Here is a 21,629-nt window from a genome sequence, read left to right on the forward strand (position 1 = left end):
CACCACCCCTGTAGCTGGTCTGTACCTTCCCACTTGGGTAAAGAAGCGGAAGGCGAATCTTGCCTCGAGGCGCGTCAAGGCGCGTAAAGTGGCTGACCACCCGGCTTCACCGCCTTGGAGACCCTCCAATCACGACGACTGCAAGGGCCGCGCCGGTTTACTCCGTCCTTCATTCACTTCTCCATATCGACTTTCTCTCTTTGCGATTCTTATTCCCTTTCCTCGCTTCATCTTTTTTCCTAGCTGACTCGGGGGTGCAATTCTTGACTCACAGCGTGGACCAGAAATAACCTCTCATTCCGGTCGTTACCATCACCTCCAGCTCAATACACACTTGATCGGTCGGTTTGTGCTGAGCACCTTCCGACTCTAATTCCTCCTCAGGTGCTCAGTTGCAAACGGGTAGCAATGATTATATAGTAGGCTACCTTGGGATGCTTCTTTTTTACGTTGTCGCTAGAGAAAGCTCGATCTCGGCCTGTTTCTAGAGGAATGCGCTGTATCCCTGACATAATCCAAATATTGAAGACACAGCCATGGAATTCATGGATATTATTGGGTGGGTATAGACCTCATATCAGTCTTACTTTCTACTGACGCATAATGATTCTCATGTCAACAGAGAGCTGCAATCGCTCCCTGACAGTATTCATATCCTATGTCCTCGAAAACACGATGACGACCATGCGCGATACGACGATGTGAGCCAAGTGGATGAAACTGGAAAGTCTGTTGCAGATTTGGTGTCGGAGGCCAACAGCCGCAAGGAGAAGTTCTTGTCATGCATGAGGATATTGGCGTATAATCAAGAGGGGGTGGAGGAAGTACAGACGTGGATATGGAGAAAATTGGACGACTCACTTGAGAAGTGCGACCTCTGCATCAAGCAATACTATACGGGAAAGATATGGCTCATGGAACATCTCAAGGAAAGTTATGATGATGAGGATATTGACAAATTTTCTCGATTGCTCGACGAATGGGACATCAAGCGTATTACAAGAAATCTCACAACGGCAACAGCAAAACTTAAAGAAGTCCCGCCCCAAGAGATCGGACTCCATGTGCTGGATCGAGCTTCTTTACTCTCAATATTTGAGACTTTGAGTTGTGACGCTATGCTCCGTAATGACAGCCTTCTGCAGGAGTACTTTGATGTACCGTTCAAGTTAATACAGACGAAACGCAGTCTGAAAGTGTCTGACTACATCCCCGCCGTCACTCGATTTCTTTTTGACCCGAACCAAAACCGCAGCTTCTGGGCCATCCATTCTTGGATGCGTTACGCTCGTCCCCCGACGACAATGGAATTTGACTGGGCAGTCAAAGAAGGGCTTCTTGATGCGCTAAGGACGGCTTCCCAGCAGCAGACGCAGTTAGCTGTAATCCAACGGCTGTGGCGTGGTATGCAGCTTGTCGTAAGAAGATTGGACAAGGACCAGATTACCCATCATCTACGGGCGCTGGAAATTGATCCCTGCCGACTCTCTGTGGACCACCTTGGTATCCAATCCCCGGGGCTACGCTTTCTCCTGAACACCATACAGATCTTCCTGGAAAAGGCTCCGGGTGATTTCTGGGATGCAATGCAAACAATTTCGCCTCAAGCTTTAATCGAGCTAGTCTTCTATAATCCTCAGTTGGATGCTTTCTTGATGCAAGCTACTGAGGGTGAGCCGTACGAGAAATCTGCAATGAAGGACATGTTGTCATGGATTAGTCCATTCATGTCGTCGCTGAAAGGTGCTCATCAACCTTCGGCCTGCAGATCACTTGTCTATCAGCTTCTTGACCGATTGCAAGATGTGCGATTCCCGAATCTCGCCCGTTACCATTGTTTTCATACCGGACTAGCGATATTGCTCCATACACTTCGCAGTTTCACCGATCATGAGTCGTCAAGGGGATCTGTGGAGCGTATTGTGTTGTCAGAGACCCTGGGCGTCGTAAGCGCCAACATTGAAACCATCCTGAAGCCTCCCCAGTTCGCGGTTGAGCAGGGTCGTCAGCGAGAAATAGCCTCTCTGTGCATGGATGTCATTCGCAACACGCTTGCTCTAGAGTGCCAATCGCTCAAGAGTGATTATGAAGTCATCCTCCGACATAATACACTTCAACATGGAGTGAGTACATATTCCGCCACGATTTGGGATGCAGTCGTCAAACATTTGCATGAAGATAATCTGGCCCTGTCAACGTCCGCATTGCTTGGAATTTTGCCGCTGGTCGGTCTCGAGAAATTTCCCACGAAGGGAGAATCTAGCCCGGAGAAAACACATTTCAATGTTATCTATGGGCATCTCACTCATCTCTCCTGCCAAATTATAGAGCGCCTTGCAGACTTCAGGCCCGAGCACCTTGATGAACTTTTCAAGAGTCAAGATACTAGTAGTGCTCTGATTTCTGCTCTTTTCGCGGCGGATTTGAACACTTATCAGGCTGCCGTGGATCTCATCAAGAATGTTAGCGGTCAGTCTGCTCGGCGGGATGCAATCTCCCATCTTCTGCAATCCTTCTTCATCACGACCATGTATGGGCTGAGTTGGTCTTTCCGGCGGATCTCGAACATGAAGACCTTTGCCTCTGCCCCGAGGATGTTACACACAGGGACGGATATTGTTGATATCCTCTGCGATAGTCAAACTGGCATGCTCCGAACACGGAAGCTCGCTGACCGCAGGGAAGTATTGTCACTGCAGAAACTGTGGGAGTACCTCTGGCAAAGTTTGACAACAATTTTCGACGAGACGGAGACATGGCACTTACGAGGAAACGACAAGGCTGTGATGTTAGAGTTTTGTCGAGACACCATCCAATTTGCAGATCTTCTTTTCGGGCAGTATGGTGTCTTCTTGAGCGCTGTCGTTGACGCGGATCCAAATCAAGAGAACTCTGCCCGTGAGAACTTCCTCAAGTCTGCAACCACAACGATGAGCGCAATGGTGAAATGGCTTCGACTGAAAGATGAATACTTAGCGACAACCTTGGTTGGGCTTGTGTCTAAGATTCTGCGACGCTTAGGGGAACTAAGCGTAACCACCGTCAAACAGGATGCATTGAGCTTCATCGAGGGCGTGGCAGTAAATGGTTCCATTAAGACTATATTGACACTGCGCGAAAAGGCGGAGCTTGTACGAGCCCTTGAAGCCTACTACAAGAAGCCTGTTGTTACTGCTTCCACCGCCAGCCTCAAGAAGCAGAGCACAATCACGGCTTTCGCTAAACCAGCCGAGCTTTCGGCCACCCCAAGCCCGTCTAGGTCCACTGACGACTATGATGATAACGTCCCAGATGATGTCTTGCTTCAACTGTCGAGGTCTGTCGAGCTCAATAAGGAAAGGGTAGCTATAGAAGCCAAGAAAAAGGCAGAAAGAGCTGCCAAGGCCCTTCCAGCAATCCCCAAACCATCCCCAGCGCCATTAAGACCGGCCGTGACTGTCCAAGCTTTCCGTGAGAAGCGTGAAAGAGAACGAGAAGCCAAGAAGAAGCGTGATATGGCTGAGCTAGCACGCCTAAAGAAGGGCCTTCCCGCGCTAGGTGTGGCTGAGCAAACCGCTGAACAGGGCTCTGGGCTTGCTGGAATTGGAGTCAAGGGCAAGGACCACACCCCTGCTGAGAGTATGATGGTCTCATCCGGATCGGAATCGGAATCAGAAAGCGAAGATGAGCTTGACAAAGAGCTTTTCGGGGCCAAAGCGAGGAAGCCCGATGCGGTTAAGGCATACGAGGAGAGCAAGCGGATGTCATTGAAGCAACAAGGTCCAGTCAAGAAGATCAAGCAAGTGCGGTCTGCAAAAGATATGCGCGCACGACTTGCCCCAGATCTCTCCTCTTTGCATCGCACAATACTTGCCTGGGACTTCTTCGCAAATGGCGACCTTCCGCCAAACTCCGGACGTACGGATTACAGCCTAGTTTCTAACGCTTTCAGAGACCCTATCGAGTATCAAAGAACATTCGAGCCGCTTCTTATACTGGAGGCATGGCAAGGATTCCAGTCCTCAAAGGAAGAGGGTACATTCAAGCCTTTTGAGGTGAAAGTTGCCACGCGGTTGTCTGTGGATTCGTTCGTCGAAGTCAGTACGGCTATACCAGCTATGGAGGCCAAGGACTTTGGGCTTGGTGAAGCCGACATTGTCCTGCTGTCGAAAGCAAGCTCACCGACCGGCGATTCATCGGCTCCTCATTGCTTAGCCAGGGTCTCTGGCATCAACAGAAAGAAGGGAATGGTCGAGATTTCCTATAGAGTCAACCCCGGCAATCCTTTCATCAACTCTCTTGGTCCGGGGGCCATAATCTGGGGCGCAAAGATTACGTCCCTAACCCCACTGGAACGTGAATATGGTGCACTCATGGCTCTGCAGTATTATGACCTCTGTGAAGAGATTGTAAGAGCGAAGCCGTCACCGATCCTGACTTACTCGGATGCCAGTCTGAAGCCCATTGCAGAGAATTACAACGTCAATTCCGCACAAGCCAAAGCAATCAAGTCTGCGCTTGATAATGATGCTTTCACTCTAATTCAGGGACCTCCAGGATCTGGAAAGACCAAAACAATTGTGGCACTCGTGGGTGCCTTATTGAGTAACGTCCTTGGCAACCAAGGTGTTGCCATTTCACGACCCTTGGGAAATGCTAAGCCCGCTGGTGGAAGGACGACCACATCGAAGAAGCTCTTGGTTTGCGCTCCCAGTAATGCCGCTGTTGACGAGTTGGTCATGAGATTCAAGGAGGGAGTGAAGACTATACATGGTCGTCAGGAGAAGCTCTCTGTTATCCGCTTAGGAAGAAGCGATGCTATCAACACCAATGTACTTGACGTCACCCTAGATGAGTTGGTCAACGCTAGGTTAAACCAGACAGCACGCAAAGATCCAGGGGAGCGAGATCTACAGAAAATCTACATGGAGCACAAAGCTGCAGATACCGCTTTCAAGGAGACTCGGGCTCGGATGGATCAGTGCCGAGCACAAGGGTTGCCCGTTCCCGCAGAGTTGGAGCGAGAATTTGACCTGCTAAAGAAGAAAAAGACACAACTGAGTCAGGAGATTGATAGCGCCAGAGACAAGAACCACTCGGCAGCCCGAGACGCTGAACTAACTAGGCGACGCATTCAGCAAGAGATCATCGATGGCGCTCATGTTATATGTGCGACGCTTAGCGGAAGTGGCCACGAAATGTTCCAAAATCTCAGCATCGAGTTCGAAACCGTTGTGATTGATGAAGCGGCACAGTCGATTGAATTGAGTGCGTTGATCCCGTTGAAGTACGGTTGTTCTAAATGTATTCTCGTCGGTGATCCCAAGCAGTTGCCGCCAACTGTCTTGTCAAAGGTGGCTTCGAAGTTTCAATACGAGCAAAGTCTGTTCGTTAGAATGCAAGCCAACCACCCGAGGGATGTGCATCTGCTGGATATCCAATACCGTATGCATCCAGAAATTAGTGCTTTCCCTAGTTCTGCGTTCTACGATGGCCGACTACAAGATGGTCCTAATATGGCTCAACTTCGCGTTCGGCCTTGGCATCAAAGTGAACTTCTCAGCCCTTACCGATTTTTCGACGTGCAAGGTCTTCATCAGAGTGCTGCAAAGGGACACTCGTTGATCAACATAGCAGAACTTAGGGTGGCTATGCAGCTGTATGAACGCTTGGTGACAGACTTCCGTGCCTTCAATTTCGATCGGAAGATCGGTATCATTACGCCATATAAGGGCCAACTGAGAGAACTTAAGACACAGTTCGCTGCCAGATATGGCAACGAGATCTTCAACAAAATCGATTTCAACACAACGGATGCTTTCCAGGGTAGAGAAAGTGAAGTCATCATCTTTTCTTGTGTGCGAGCCTCCAATAAAGGCATAGGTTTCTTGGCCGACATCCGTCGTATGAACGTCGGTCTCACACGTGCCAAGTCGTCTCTTTGGGTTCTGGGAAATTCTCAGGCGCTTGTCCAAGGCGAGTTTTGGAATGGTCTAATTAAAGACGCACGCCGAAGGAATGTATATACGGATGGGGATGTACTCAAGATCCTCCAGCGGCCACAGTTCACTGGGTATCAGAACGTCGACATGCTGGATGCACAGACTGAGGCTTCAGTGGTGCAGTCGAGGGCTGCATCGGCTGCACCTGTCTCACGACCTTCGTCAGCATCTGCGCGTAACTCCCCATCGGTGTCTGTTTCCGAACAAGAAACTCCTCCGGTGCCTCCCGATGGCCCGTCTGGAGGCGGAAATGGCCTGGATGAGACCCGCACGTGCGGATATTGTGGAAGTTTCGCTCACATGACACATAACTGCGACAATATTGACGCAAAAGAGGCAACCAGGGGTACCTGCCACAGATGTGGGGAAACTGGGCACACACGCTTCCATTGTACTGCTCCGCGATGTGTGGAATGCGGACAGTTTGGACATGTCTCACGCGAGTGCCGATCCACTAAGACTCTACCGAAACATGAGAGATCCAAAATTGCGCGGGAGGAGTCCTATCACGTACAGAACCAGAAGCAAAGAACGGAGCGCCAACGACAAAGGCAACTCGGAGGCCATGATCCCAAGGTGCCTGTTGTCCAAGCTACGCCGAGTGATGATAGCAGTGGCCCAGCAAAGAGGAAACGTAACGACTCGCCACCGACAAATGCTTCGAAGGCCTCGCGGCCGCGGACTGATAAAGCAAACGCTCCTCCACCCGAGGCTCCCAAGGGTCCGCGACGTGGCAAGATTGATGCTAACATTCCATCCAATACAGAGGTAAGAGTAACCTGTACACTTGCGTGCGATAACAACTAACCACTTCTGTAGGGATTGGTAAGACCATCTCGGGATGGCCCAGCGTATGGTCCTCTTGACAAAGGCAAAGCTGTCAACGGTCCTCAACCAGGACCGGGCCCCGCCAACGTATGTTTGGTCTCCAAATGAGCATATGACACACTGTTTACTAATTTGATTCTGCCTGTAGGCACCCCCACGTTCTGGGCCACCAAGACCCGGGAATGGCGCTCGACCTCCCCCGATGCGGAAAAAGAAGGAAGCCGATCCATTCATTAGGCCAAAGCGGAGATAGATAATGCGATGCCTCATGGCAGTTTGGCATATCCATCCTCGCTATGTTTTCTTTTCTCTTCTCTTCTCTTCTCTTATTTACTTTTTCTTTCGGGAGACCTATCACACACTCCATGGGTCTAATGACCGACAGTATGACATGTTGGTCCTTTACTTGCATGCATATGAGCGAGCATGGCGGATTTTCAGTGTCTTTTTCCCATTCTGTTTGATTCTGTATATGCATTCGGGCCGTCTTGCTTGGATTTCGCGCTTCAATCATGTACACTTTTCCATGTTTTCTTTTTCCTACTTAGGGATAAGGTATGAAGGCTCGTGAGCATACGGAATTCTGGAATATCTCGAAGAAGGCCAGAGTTTCAGTGGCGTTTTTGTTTTGACATGGGGTTTGTTGAATTGCTGTTCTACTTTGATTTATTTCCCTTCTGCAGAGGACAAGCGATGGCGGGAAAAGGCTGACAGAGTGTGCTTGTCCAAACATACCCTTAGACGTGAATGGCCCCCCGGCTTTGGCATTTTCATTTCTGCTTCTTACCCCCTTTCAGGATAGATGAGGTCGATGTTGACGTTGGTCTTTGGCAGATGGGAAGGCCTATGCCCAGTGATGGGCATGGACTATTTGCTTGTCAAGGGTAGGAGCACGTATCAATGTGAGCTGACAGGCAACAGTTGCAGGTGCCCTTGACGACGATCAGGCTGATCGGAGAAAACCCGACAATCATCTGTCTGCTTCTATACTGTCATCTCCAGGATAGCTATCTTGCATGGCTGTGGGTAGAAGATTGTGGAACATGGATTGGAATCTGATCCAATGCCCTGTATTCAGGGGGTGATCTTGTTCTCTCCCTCGGACCAGCATCGAGGCACCCTAGGGCGATGACGACGGATCATTCGTAAGCCGACTGGACCGATGGAGTCTTCGGTTGCGTTTGCGACTCTGAATCTTTCCCTATCTTGTAGACATTTACGACGGGTCCGAAGGGATCCCCGGGGGACGCGGCACGCACCTGGGGACCAGTCGCATATCCAGCTGTCTGTCCGTAGATCAATTCCGTCAACTCGTCTGTCAGAGCCGAGCTTGGACGGGATGAGAAGGACCGGGGTCGTGTGAGTTGTCTAGCAGGTTGGCCATCACCAAGATTGGCTTTCGTCTGGCGAGATGAACCGACATGCAGCTTTCTATCTAAGAACTGTAGCTTACTGTGTAGCCATCTCCCGCCACCCTCCACTACTACCCCTACGACTAGTCTCAGTAGAGTAAGTAGAACATGATGTGAGAGTAGTGTCCAGAGTGGACGCGGATGCAACATGGGAAAGAGCAGCAAGCAGCATGCAGGTGTCCCACCTTGCGGCTGTGCGATCGGAGAATTTTCTCTTCGGACAACACACGGACGGTGTCGTTCAGCAGGTCATCGTGAGGGTCGCGAATGAAGGACCAGTGGTTCCTGGAGGACGAGCGTTTGCATGAACTATCTGCTGCAAGGGAGAGCCACTAGTTTGGATCTTCTCTTCCAGTTCCCTTTTCCACTTTGGTTCTCATGCAGTTAGTTCTCCCGCGTCCGGTCTTCTTTCTTTTCTTTCTTTCTTTCTTTCCCATCTGCTCGTTTTGTTCTTTTTGAAAGTTCCTTCTCCAAATCTTCATGTTCTCTCTTTTTTTTTTTTTCTTCTCCCCCACAACACACTAGCTCTGTCTGCGTCTGCATCTCTACATGTACTGCTAGTCGGGGCATAGGGGAGGCAAAGGATGGGATGTGGAGCACAGAAAGCAAACATGCCGTCCCTGAACACGAACCATTCGCGCTGCGAGGCCCACTTTGTTTGGCCAGTTGGAAAGGAGAGGAAGAGAAAGAAAGAGTCAGAGAGATTATAGGGGCCGGGGGGTGGAAGATGTCAGGGTCACCGGATGGAAAGAAAACCTAAGTACATACATACAGAATTTGGTGGTGCTTGTTCCGTCGGCAGCTCTCCAATTTCTTTGTTTGGCAGCTCGTCTATGCCGTCGATAGTCATGAACACTATTTCATTCATCGGGAAGTTGGTTAAGAAAGAAAATAACTACTTTTAAACTTCCATTCCCTGTCCCAATTGGTTAGTTTTGGTGCGTGGATAGTAGTACTAAGTAGTAGTAATAGTGGTAGTGAAGCCCGGAAGACATGGATTGATTGACCGATTGATTGCTTTTCCATTGATTGATTCCCCGAGCTTAGCTCAGCCAGCTAGCTAGCTGACTGGCTAGTCTAGTAGTCTCCAGGTATAGTTACTTACCTATCTACCGACCGACCTACCTACCACTATTATTTCTGGACAGGAAGGGGAGAAGTCGAGAAGGTTCAGTTTTGTGGTGGTGATTTACACCGTTACTTTCGATTTATTGATCAGTGGTGCCTCACTCACTGCCCGACGCTACTAATAAGCAATCTCAGGAATCTCTCCGGGGGGGCATTTCCCTCGTAATGATCGACCCAAATTGCTGGGATTGACCGGCAAGGGCGTTCATGTTGTCCTACGCGAACTTGTTCGTACACTCTGAGGAAATGTGAAGTTGATCGATGATGGTGGAAGTGATGATCGCAAGAGCGTTTGTGGAGACTGATGAATATATTTTTTAATTTAATTTTATTTTATTTCTATCATTAGTTTGAGGGGGGAAATTGGGAGAGGATCCAGAATACCCATTCTAAGCCATGTTCCCGATGTGATGTGTAACCCTTTCTAATTAACTACGGAGTACTATACTAGTATATAGATCCCGATGAACTTGTTTTTAGTTTAGAAACGGGATGGACACATAGGTATCTATCTAGTAGATAGAGAAAACAAAATAGATAGATGGATTGATTGATTGATCGTGTAGGTGTGGAATCACTACAACTTAGTGTAGTTTGAATCTGTGCTAAAAGTTGAACTAGTGAGAGTACTAAACCACTCTCGTAGTGTGTTGTTTGGTTTGTTCGGCATCAACTTTTTATTTTTTTGACTTGCCAATCCCCACTTCTTTGGCTAATCTTGTCTGTGCATCTGTCACATTTCTTCTTCCATTTGACTCCCTAAATTTGGTCCATGCCTTACGGTTGCCGATGATCCACAGATGATACCTCACATTCCCATCCCTCTTTGCTTCCTCGGGATTGGTCTCGCCAACCGTTAACTGCCTTTCGGGACAAGGAGCTCCCTTCTCCTGCTACTCCTTCTCTCTCCACCCCCCTCCCCTCTTTGCGCCCCCAAGGAGGAGGTGGAGAAGTGAAAGAGAGAGAGTGTGTGTGTGTGTGTGAGAGAGAGTGAGTGAGTGTGAGTGTGAGTGTGAGAGCAAGAGTAAGAGTGAGCTAGGGCCTTCTCTCTTCCCCCCTCCCCTCATCCTTCTCCTCCTCCTCCTCATCCTCTTCCCCCCTCCGTCAATCCCCATCACATATCCCTTACTTGTAACGGTTCGCAGGAATAAACTGGTTGGCAACCGCTGAAGATAGGAGTCGGCGACAAGTTTCAACGTCACACGAGACTGAAAGCTGAATGTCGATCCGACAGCCCGCTGGATTGGCTCTCTCTCTGTTGCTTTCTCGCTCGCTCTCCCCTTCACGCCCAGTCCGACAGCAAATCCCAGTGACTCCACTACGTACTACGAAGTAAATCCCAAGAAGAAAATGATCGATTCAATTTGTTGGTCTGACAGGGATCAGCTTGTTCTGACTCAATGCAGCCCCGGCTCCATGCAGCTGGACCAACAGAAAATCCCCAAACTAAATGGCTGGCTATTCAAGTGTCTATCTATCTATCTAGTATCTATCCAACTGAACTACCGAGCTAAAGTAGCTAAACGCGACTAAAGCAGCTCTTCTCAAGGCTAGTGACTCGGGCTAACGAAGTGCAGCCTGGACGATCCCAGGAGCATGGATGACGAAAATCCGCGATGCGCGCGCCCTGCAATGCGCGCGGCGGACAGACGCTTGACTGACTGAACTGACTATCATCGACTTGACAGGAGGAGGAGCTGCTCAGCCGAGCAAATAGTCGCTCGCTGGTCTTCTTTCTTCTTGTCATTCGACGCCATCATCGGCCTCCTTCCCCCGATCGAGAGCGCCTGGCACGGACTCGATCGCTGCTCTTCTCTAACGTTTCTTTCTTTTTCTGGGTTCTTTTTGGATCCTGCTCGTCATATTTTCCTTTTAACGAAATATTCTTTATTTTTATTTTCATTATTATTTTATTCCTTTCCGTTTTCTTTATTATCATTATCCTTTTTGTATTTTCTGATTTTATTTTGTTTTTCCCTTTTCCTTTTTTTATTCTTCTTTTTCTGTGCTTCACAGTACTATCCTCGCCGCTCAGTGCTCTCTGCTCTGCCTTTCCCTTCCCTTTCCCTTCCATTTCACCCCCCCTCTCCCTTGGTGTTTCAACCAATAATGACTCCACCAACCTTGCTTTGCCCCCCCCTCTCCCCTTTCACCTGTTCTTGTAGGGCCCTTGATTACCTGCCACCCTTGTCTTGGGCCCCGGTTACACTATCTAGATCCAACTCTATCGTTCAAGCTATCGGGAACGAGGAAGGCTCGTCATTTGACGATGCATCAACTCCGCATACGGAGGGGACATCGTTAGCCCGTCAGACCTTACCAGGGTGCTGTGCACACACCCCCCCGACTCCAACAGCAAGGGTCTGACAGCTCCTCGAGATTCCCGTGTGAACCCTTCATAAAATCCTGGTTTCTCCTCTCCCCTCGACCTGCCTTTTTCTTTTCCTGCCAGATACCTTGCTGCTCGCTCCGGCGTTGGCAATTCCAAACCGTGACTACTCTGCTCTTCTGTACATACATGCATGCCTCTCTCATCAATTGCATCCTTGCTACTGCTATTCCCGCTTTACTCTTCCGTCTATCTATATCCCGCCTCTTGAGCTAGTGGACTGGCCGCATTACCTGCATGTCCTCATCATCCAACTGATCATACTCGACTGTCTTCCTCAAAGCGGCCATTAACCCACGCGGGATTCACTTTCAACCGCTCGGACAGGGTCACTTCTTGACTGTCCGTGGTTGCCATTAACATTCAGTTTAGACTAGTGGCGGGAGGTTCACCTGCATAAATACCCAGCGGCTGTAGAGCAGCTGCAAGTCCCATGCAGCAGAGCAACGGTTCCCATGACAGCTTAATTGCCCCGAGTCCAATTGTCCCAACTGGTCGGCCGAGTTCCCTGAACACCTCCAGAAGCGCCTACACCATGTCGTCCCTGGCACACGAACCTCGGCAGTCTCGGGATACCCTCCAATCCTCCGAACATCTCGATCTGCGAGATGAGAACGCAACCGATTTCGCCAAGTTTATCGAATCGCAAGGCCCCATCACCGGATCCACTGGAGCCCGGGAGATGCTCAAGGCCGGCCAGAGACGGCTTCGACAACTCGCTCAACGCCCCAAAAAGAGTACTGACCCCAGGTCGAAGGCCGAAGAGTCAGCGCGGCAACTGCTTGCCCTGCAGGAAGGAGGCTTCTTGCCGACGAATGTTCCTGTCCCTGCTGGCGTTCCCTCCAAGCGGTCGACTCACAAGAAAAGCCTGGACTCGAGCCGATCTTCCTCCCGTTCCATTTCCAATCTCAGTTTCATGGCGAACTCTAGACGGGATGTAGAAAGCATTGGACAGCCGTGGCTCACGGATCCACTCGAAAAGAAGGACAGACCGGAGGTTAGCACAAATCATTTGTCTGCGCTGGATCTACGGGAGCTGACATCTTTGGTGGAGGCTGCGGTAACCATTCCCCCGCGCTTCGATGACGCGAATCCCCCGCCGTACCAGCCACCCGTACCGGCGAAGGATGTCAAAGTGGATGCACAGCGCGAGAACCAAGACCCTGCGGTTGCTATCACTGTCGCCGACATCACATCCGGATCCAAGGAGAAACAGTCGCTCGGATCCAGCGATGCGGCGAACCCCAGCATCCAAGTCGACAGCAGTGAAGAGCAAGGACCCGACACACGGTCTGAGGATAATGTGCCAAATGACGGAAAGGCATCAGACAATGACCAGGTAGATCAATTCCTTGCGCGTCTGTAATATGCAAGTTTAACGTTATACAGTCTGGTCTCAAGACCGATGAAGGCGCATTGTCGCCAGGCTTCGTGATCGACTCCGAGGTAGCCAACAAGCCTGCTACGAGCTCGTCTGGTAACTCTTCAGCTCCGACAAGCCAAACCACTCCTTCTTTGAAGCTTTTCCCAGACACAATGCCCCCGCGCAACTCGAGTAAAGGAGCCTGGCGCATCTCCAATGCTCGCTCGCTCGCTCTCAACAGACCTCTCCCGGCGAGCCCTGATCCGGAACAAAGTAGCATGGATACGAATAAAGAAAGTTCTCAACCGACCGATAGCACCACAGTCAAAGAAGGCTGCGGTACTCAGGAGGTATCTGAGCCGATATCATCTACTTCCGCTGATGTTGGAAAATCGGACAAGGAGCCTTTAGCAAATGAAAAGAATTCACAGAAGAAAGGATCTCGCCGACCTTCGTCCCTGCCAATGTGCACAATCGATGCGTTCCCCTTGCCAGCACCCATGAGACCCTTGCCTTCTCTTCCAGAATCAACTGCAACGAGTGGTGCTCACAGTCGCAGCGCTTCTAGCAGGTCTGCGCCTCTTGCGAGACTGGTGCTGGATGAGAGAAACCAGGCCTCTAATGCGCATGATGAATCGGCCAAGGCTACACTGGCTATGTCTAACTCTCTTCCCTTAGTACGGGCGGGGCTGAGTCGGGCCGAACGAGTTCATGCATTGAAGATGAGAGACATGTCGGCGAGCCGTCTCTATCTTAAGGAGTCAGAGACCCCTCATGAGGAGGAAGAGGATTACCAGCCCCCGCGGAGTGCAAAGGAACCCGAAGAAGCAATAGCTCATGAACGTGTGGAGGCATATGCTCCTAGGCCTGAGTCTGAAAAGTCGGCAAATCGCAACGTGCGCTATCAGCGGAAAGTTGCCTCGGACCCTCCATCTCCACCGCCACTCTCCCCTCCGCCCTCGAAGCCGTCCAGACACCAGATTAGCCAATCTATTGGCAGGCGTTACTGCAGCACACCTCTTACAGGTAGTGCAGTATTGGCGAGAGATTCTGAGCCGCAGATGCTCCCTGCCTCCAGGGACGCCCCTGTTCGTCGGAGTAGTAGCACTCGAAGCGTGACCTCTTCGCATGAGCGAGCGAGAAAAGAACAGGACCCCGTGGGCCGCTCCGACGTTCCCATTCCATCATCCGACGACGAGTGCACCAGCGCAAGCGCGCGCCAGGATCAAGCCCGTCCAACTTCTAGTCGACGCCGACGGATGAGACCAGCACCCCTTACCATGAATGAGCACCGCTCACACAAGATGCGCGCGACAAGGAGGTCTTCCGACTACTGCCTGTCGCCGGGAAGCCACCGAACCCGTGCCTCCGGACGGGCGTCGCCACAGTCGCATCATACCCAGAGCTCCTATTATTCTCGGGACTCACGAAGCTCCCACCACGACACGATCAGGGCTCTTGAAGGGCGCATCGCGCACCTTGAACGACAGAACAAGATCCTCCAGGCCGCGCTTATGGCCGCGTTGGACGTGGGCAGTGTAGAAAGCCTGCTTGGGGGATCTGCTACCTCTCTATCTACTTCGGCGAACACGCCAGCAACAGGACGGTCCTTCTCGTCTACGAACAGCTCCAGCTTGGATGAGTCGATGGTGGACGACCGTCGGCGTAGTCGCAGACGGCAGCCACCCTACCGTCCAACCAGCTGGATAGCGAGCCCGGTCTCTAGCAGACGGGGCAGCTATGATACGGAAGACAGTGAGAATGTGAGAGAATTGGAGGATATGATTGAAGATTTTGATATGGATTGGATGTCTGAAAGGTCGAATCCTTCGAGCTTTCAGATGTCCTGAAGTTGATGTCAAATGGTGCAATGGCGATTGTTGATGTTTTTACCACGCTCTTTGAAATGTCCGATCTTAGGATGAGGATTTATGCGCGTCCCTGGTGGATGGAATTTGTTTCCGATGTCATTCCCTGTTACTTGCAGATATCTCCTATGTTGTTTGTTGCACGATACCACTTTGTTTTAGTTGATTTACCTTGAATATACTACTCTTTCCTACGTCATACATTCGCAACATCGTACTAGCAGAGAGTCTGCTCGTGCAATTAGAGATTGTAAATGTAATGCACTGAATGGATATTTCATAAAAAACAGGCAGACCTACAAAAGGGGTCTACGGAGTCAGTAGTTTCACAATAAGTGGTGCTCCAGCCAACGACGCAGCGCAAAGACCACGGACCAGCACCTAAGGCCACGCACTAGCGACTCCGGAGAATTGTTGATCACCACCACCAGCAGCGCAACTCCCAACTTCCAGCCAAACCAACATACTCACCAAATCAGCCTCTACACCAGATATACGTTCCCACACAAAAGCATGCGATAATAAATCCCTCCTCAAATCGACACTTACAACACCCACAACACACTCAGCAGAAACCCACCACAGAAACAACACAATGACACTCCTACCACCACCGACAACGTCAACAGTACGCCCTTTCCCCTCCCCCTCCCCCCTCACAACCAACCAACAATAAAACAAAACCCAGAACAATAACAACAACAACAATCTAACTCGTCAATGAATAGACTCAAATCCCCCAACATGTAACCGCCCTCCTCTCGCACCTCACCTCCCGCCCCGGCGTCCAATCCACCTTCATCCTCTCCCGCAAAGACGGCTCCATAATCCAGAGTACCGGGCTGTATGCGAAACCGCCATCTCCTTCTCCCTCGAGTGCAGCTACAGCTGCAGCTGCGGCACAGCAATCACCGCGCAATGAGACCATCTCTGCACCTGTAGACGGAACCGACACCGAGACCGAGCCGCAGACTGAAAACGAAGCTGGGACTGAGCCCGCGCTCACCGAGACGGATGCTGCTCAACCCCCGACTACGAAACAGCCACAACAACTACAGCAGTCTAAAGAAGGAGGGACAACGCAACCGTATCAACCGTCGCAGGGCGAGGCTCTAGCGGCGCATATCTTTGCGTTTGTGGCTAGTGCGTCGGAACTTAGTCTTGCGTTGTCTGGGGCGGAGGATGATGGGGATGGGGATGGGGTTGTTAGACAGGTTGATGGAGGCGTTTTAGGGGAAGGAGTGGGTGGTTCTGGTTCTGGTGCTGGTGGTCCTGGGGAGAAGGAGGAGGGCGATGATGAGGTCAAGTTGTTGAGGTTGAGGACGAAGAGGCATGAGATTGTGGTCGTGCCGGATAGGAAGTTTTTGCTTTGTGTGGTGCATGATGCGCATCATGGGGGTGTTGGGGCTGGTGCGAGTGGGGGTGCGGCTGGGGGGAGGAGGTAATTGGTATTATTCATGGTTTGGTTTGGGACTGGTTAATGGATGTTGGTGGGTAGGTGGTGGCGGTGGTAGTGATTGATGAAAAGATGGATATACCCGGAGTGTTTTTTCATGTGTCTTAGGGTCAGTGATGGTGATGGTGGTGGTGGTTTACTTCTTTGTGTATGTTGTTGAATGTACTGGTTTAATTTGTGATTCTGTTCATGCAGCGGCACTTCACTGGTTAGGAGAGTCTCGACCTGGGTTCGGATTGATAGAATCGGACCATACGGGATTGATACGAAAGTGAAGGGCTTTCTCTGGTCGCCACGGCGCTGCGATGTAGTAGTGACCGGCTAAGCAGTATAGCAGTAACGAGTCAGCGATTGCAATGAATATGGTTGCATCAGGACGTGAATCCCGCTGCCTGATCAACACGTACTTCACATTGACACTTCACACTTCATTCTCACTATCACTGCCTCTCAAATGGGGGATAAAAAGCCTCTTCTCCTCCTTCCTGACCCTCCCCAGAGCATAATCCAGGCCTCTGGTTTCCTATATACACAAAAAAAAGTCATTCTTATATACTATACTCCTCATCTTAAACTCAATCAGGAATCACATCCATCCTAACTAACATTCATCTACCTATCACAACGTCAAAGACTCCACACACTGCTCGGCTGCCTCGCAGCTGAATACTGTCCTCGGGCTCTGGCTTACTCGGCACAGAACCTTCTCAAGCAATTTGCTTCGACAATGTCGACAGTAATATATAAGACTAGAATGAATAAACCCGGTTACTCCCCATTCCACATCCCTCTTTATAACACTTGTCTACTACATCCAGTACGCAGGAGCCTGCAAGGACATCTTCATCCTTTTCTTCGTGGTACTCATCACACACGAAGAACCTTTCGTCAGCCTGGGTCTCAGCATCGCTCAGGCAATTCCTCTGAGCTCTGTGGACAGGTTAGACGAAGAACGTTTACTACGTAATCCATCGCTGTGTCTGAAGGCAGTGCAGGACAAAAGGACCAGTGGAAATATCCAAAGATAATTTTCAGGTATGATAATCAGAACTTCCATCTGATCCTCGGACTGAATGACCCAGAAGAAGAATTGCTTCTTTTACGATGCTCTCGTGACGGTGTGGCGGAAGCTGCTACGCAGGACACGTTGTATGAAGCATGGAGCACTGAAACAGCGTCTGGACAGTGGGATGTTCATTTTATGTCTTGGTATATGGAGCTGATTTCCTGGCATTCTACAGTGCTTCTGTGGGGCTTGCGCGATGCAATATACTGGGATGAAAAGATCTGGTATATTTAGGACAGGGTTTCCTATGGTTTTAGAGCTGGGGCGTTGGTGAAGCAGCTCATAAATTCACAGAAAGGGTACAGCTAGAAGGACTCAACAGCTCAGTGGGCGGTTTTTGAGGGGAGATGGCAGACACTAGGTTGTCTGACCCGAGTATGAGGAGGGATCCGACTCCAATCAGGGCGCAGTGTCTGCGAGAAAGAATTGCTCTTGGATCCCATGGTCGCAGAAGCCCCAGACTGAACATATACTGCTGGAAACATGCTGTTTTCGCTGGGTGATGATGTCTGTCATCGTACGAGATGAAAGAAGAGGATACAGGGAGAAGGTAAGGTGTTGTCTGACATACCTATTTGTTATGGAGCTAACAATTTCTTTAGCAGCTTCTGAATGTATATTTGTTGCTCGAGCGATCGAAATTGGAGATACTATAGAAGGCATGGCTGTGGTCAGCATACATCGGGCCTACAAGTTCTATCATGTCGAATCTTAGGTTCTTGCTCAGGACCTTGATGGGAATGATGAGAAGACAGAAGTGCACTACAATCGACTTAAGGACACATGGCTCGTGGGCTCCTGCTGCCAGTCGTTCATATAAGGGGCAGAATCCGGCAATTGACAATATATTGGGCTATTGTGCACGGTAATAACCGGCTTGTGGCAATTTCCGTCGTTCTCAAAAGCAGTCTCCGATCACATTGCTTGTGGGTACGAGCGACTGCCATGCCAAAAAAACATGTCTCTAAAATTCCTTCTGCGCCACATTGTCACCAGATCCTGGAATTGGCCTAGAAAGGAGGCCCCAGCGACTTTGGCCTGGCCCGTACTGGGCCTTGAACATGACTGTGGCTGGCCATCCTTCGCCTCCATGCCAGAGCCTGGGTTCATATGGCTCGGTATGAGGCTGAGGAAAGCTACGACTCTGGGTGCATTCGCTCATTTTGCAGAGTGATCCCGACGAACGATCGGACTGATGGTCGGCCACTGCTTCCTTTCTATAATCACTCACAGCCTCGGAATGATGAACCTGAATCATGGTTCTAACATTCAGTCTTGCCAGTTCCTCTAGACATCACTTGAGTCCAGTCAACCGGCCCAATCTGGGCCATAATGGAAGGACTGAGGACAAAGATGAGGATGAGATTGTGGAACAAGCAAGTCTCTTTTCTCATCTCATTGACGAAAGAATATATGGAGATTTTGTCGAGCGAAGCATCAGAGACTCTTAAACAGCCATGTCTCGTCATCCCTGGTTGTCATTATTGCATCCTCGCTATGTCTTCTGTCTTCTTCCATGGCCAGCGCTTCGCCTAGGTCTCTTTGCATGCACAAACATATTTCATCGTTTCAGATCTGCTACGCTGAGGATGGCCGCGTTTTGGCTCTGCATTGTCCATTGGCGGAAGAGGGTACAGTTGTGATACACTGAAATGATCGAATTACTGCGAGCATGATTCTGGCGTTCCACTTGCGCTGGGGATTGTTCATGTTACTCCCAAAAAGACACATCTCCCTCCGGCCTTGCTGGCTGATCCGGAGCACAGAAACCTTCATGACTGTAGTAGAGGAAGATGAGCCTCGTATACAGTGCGGACCCTCTCAATTCTTAGGGCGGGCACCATTACTCTTGATATGGAAAACACGTCCAACGCGCCAAATCACATCGAGAATCCAGCGACATCTAAATTGCCAAAAAGGAAGATTGACCGCCGAACAATGGCAAGATTATCATCAGGAAACAACACAATGGCAGTCACTATTATTCAAACGCTTACCACAGATATCATGCATCCGCCTCATGAATACATACATGTGGAAGCAAGAAGTATATCAACCGACCTTGGTAACCATGTCGTTCCAATGGCCTACTGTGGTTGCTTGGCGCAATGAGATACCCTCACTTGCCGAGACTTGACCTTCGAGATGGAAGAAAACGTCCAGAGAAGTCCAACAGAACGCATCTGCATGGCAGCTCTCACTACCGAGATATTCTGTGCAGCTGCCGTCTTTTCTCCCCTCGATTCTCGTCTTCAGAACAGAAGAAACACAGCTTGGGCGTGGGTGTATGTCATCGGCATATACTAGCCATAGGATTGATAATACGGTATGCCCAATGGATCTCGACATGAGTGTGCAAAATCTTCCAATGTCTCATACAAAATGAAAGAAATCAGCAAGAGACCTGGTGTTTTATGCATGTTGGAGCCTGTTCATTCTCGTCGGCTGTTACTGGAAAATCAAACCATGGTCGCGGCAAATGTGGAACACATGAGGCCTACTGTGGTTACTTCCAGCCGAGCTTCATGATGAAAAGATTACGTTGAACTGTTAGTGTTCTGGCAGAGAGTTACACATCGAAGCTGAAACGAAGAAACTATAGGGACTACTTGGAATTCGCGATGTCGCTGTTTTGTGGTGTACAACAGCGGAAACAGCATGATGGGAGCGATACGAGAGAAGGCAGAGTGGGCCAAGGAATGTCGACATCCTGTTAACTTCAATTGAGTTTCTTCGGCTGTTGATAGAGTGTCTTACTGCTGCGAAATGGCATCGAGAAACGATCACACTCGACATTTTAGCGGATTGTGGACCTTCCTAAACAGTGGTCGCGCGGCATTTTCCATAAGATAACAGCAATCCCAAACGATATCTAGACGATGTCGAGCAACCGGCATGTGTCTGCTTCCGGTGTTCGATGGACTACAGAGAGAGACACAAGACGGCCGAAGAGCGTTCGTGGAAGCAAGACCACACATTAGCGGCTGTCGCAGTGTGAAGCCATTAGCCGGAATGCAAAACTCAAAGGCACACTCTGCGTCGGTCTCAACATTCGCTTGAAAAAAGGAAAGGCATCGGCTATAGTCCACTGAAGTTATATGTGCCCCTCACGACTACATCACCATGCCTATACCCTCAGTGGGTGCAGGCTTTACCCAACAGGAAGCGGTTTCCCAAATTTCAGCGAGTGGCAACCAGCCTCCAGATAGACTGCTCGCGGCGGATGTCAATGCCATTGCACAGGGATCAGAGTCCCAGCCACGGGTGCTTCCCAAAAAATGGATGTGCTTTACCGAATCGTCGGGTGAGTGAGGCACTGGAGATGGCCAGAAACATAACTCGGACAGTATGAAATCCATACCATGCTGAAGCTCACAACCTCTATGGTATACTCAAAGTCTCATCGCGCTATCCCATGAGGACAGGCACATTGAAGCACTAGACCGGAAACATGAAGTCTAATGACGGAGTGTTTTATGGGCGGAACATCTCGGACGAGGACATGGACCGCGCCGTCTGGGTTTTGAAAGAGATCCTTATTGAAATGCATTCTCCCAGCCAGATGGCAAGCCCATGAGGGGAACCGCCATCTTCGGGACCACTAGAGGTGAGTTACGACCCTAACAGGTGCTTGCTGTAAAAGGCTAATACAGGACCCTCATTAGCGTCAACCGCTGAAAAGCGCCCGGGTGACCCAGTTGATGGGGGCCGCCACTCTAAGCGGATTAAGGAAAAAGAAGCGTTGAAGTCCCTCACTGCCGAAGAGGATGAGGCAATCTAAGGAGATAGACCTTGACTCTCCAGCTTCTTTTGATGCTCATCGGGACTTATCTTAAGGTACACTGTCCGCAACCCATATTCTGATATTGTCTGTTAGCTCAACAAGCCTTGTAAAGCCGGAAAGAATATTTGGTAGGTGTAGTTACTTTTGCCAATCATGGCCTTAGCTGACCTTTAACTAGACGTGGATTTGGAAGGGGGTTATGATGATGAGCCCATCAAGCTCAACCTTGGAAAAGGCCGAAAGAGTCTCCAGCAAGCATTGAATCTGGGCACTACAGAGGAATGGAAATCATGGCTAAAATCCGACCTAGTCGCCCCTTTCTGGAAAGAACTGTGGGACTCGTGCTTGTGCCGA

At 50.0% G+C, this 21,629-nt stretch overlaps 4 protein-coding genes across 4 annotated transcripts; 2 read left to right on the top strand and 2 right to left on the bottom strand.

Moving 5' to 3' along the window:
* Nucleotides 1-536: 536 nt before the first annotated feature.
* BO88DRAFT_335520 (putative tRNA-splicing endonuclease) lies at nucleotides 537-7,062 on the top strand (the record flags this gene model as incomplete). The annotated part of the gene is made up of 4 exons (XM_025702851.1): nucleotides 537-559; nucleotides 623-6,749; nucleotides 6,801-6,896; nucleotides 6,958-7,062. The coding sequence occupies 4 exons, from the start codon at nucleotides 537-539 to the stop codon at nucleotides 7,060-7,062; spliced, it is 6,351 nt and encodes a 2,116-aa protein (XP_025564944.1).
* Nucleotides 7,063-10,197: 3,135 nt separating this feature from the next.
* BO88DRAFT_245517 (uncharacterized protein) lies at nucleotides 10,198-10,581 on the bottom strand. Its single transcript, XM_025702170.1, has one exon. It carries the CDS (start codon nucleotides 10,462-10,464, stop codon nucleotides 10,243-10,245), a length of 222 nt encoding a protein of 73 aa, XP_025564945.1. The 5' UTR covers nucleotides 10,465-10,581; the 3' UTR covers nucleotides 10,198-10,242.
* A 355-nt stretch (nucleotides 10,582-10,936) lies between these two features.
* Nucleotides 10,937-11,504, bottom strand: BO88DRAFT_245535 (uncharacterized protein). The gene has a single exon (XM_025702171.1). The coding sequence runs from the start codon at nucleotides 11,421-11,423 to the stop codon at nucleotides 11,106-11,108; it is 318 nt and encodes a 105-aa protein (XP_025564946.1). The 5' UTR covers nucleotides 11,424-11,504; the 3' UTR covers nucleotides 10,937-11,105.
* A 769-nt stretch (nucleotides 11,505-12,273) lies between these two features.
* On the top strand, nucleotides 12,274-14,951 carry BO88DRAFT_413323 (uncharacterized protein; the record flags this gene model as incomplete). Its single annotated transcript, XM_025708118.1, has 2 exons — nucleotides 12,274-13,077; nucleotides 13,128-14,951. 2 exons carry the CDS (start codon nucleotides 12,274-12,276, stop codon nucleotides 14,949-14,951), a joined length of 2,628 nt encoding a protein of 875 aa, XP_025564947.1.
* Between the last annotated feature and the right edge of the window lie 6,678 nt (nucleotides 14,952-21,629).

This window comes from Aspergillus vadensis (genome assembly GCF_003184925.1).
Source record: "Aspergillus vadensis CBS 113365 unplaced genomic scaffold BO88scaffold_6, whole genome shotgun sequence".
NCBI classification, from domain to species: Eukaryota; Fungi; Ascomycota; class Eurotiomycetes; order Eurotiales; family Aspergillaceae; genus Aspergillus; species Aspergillus vadensis.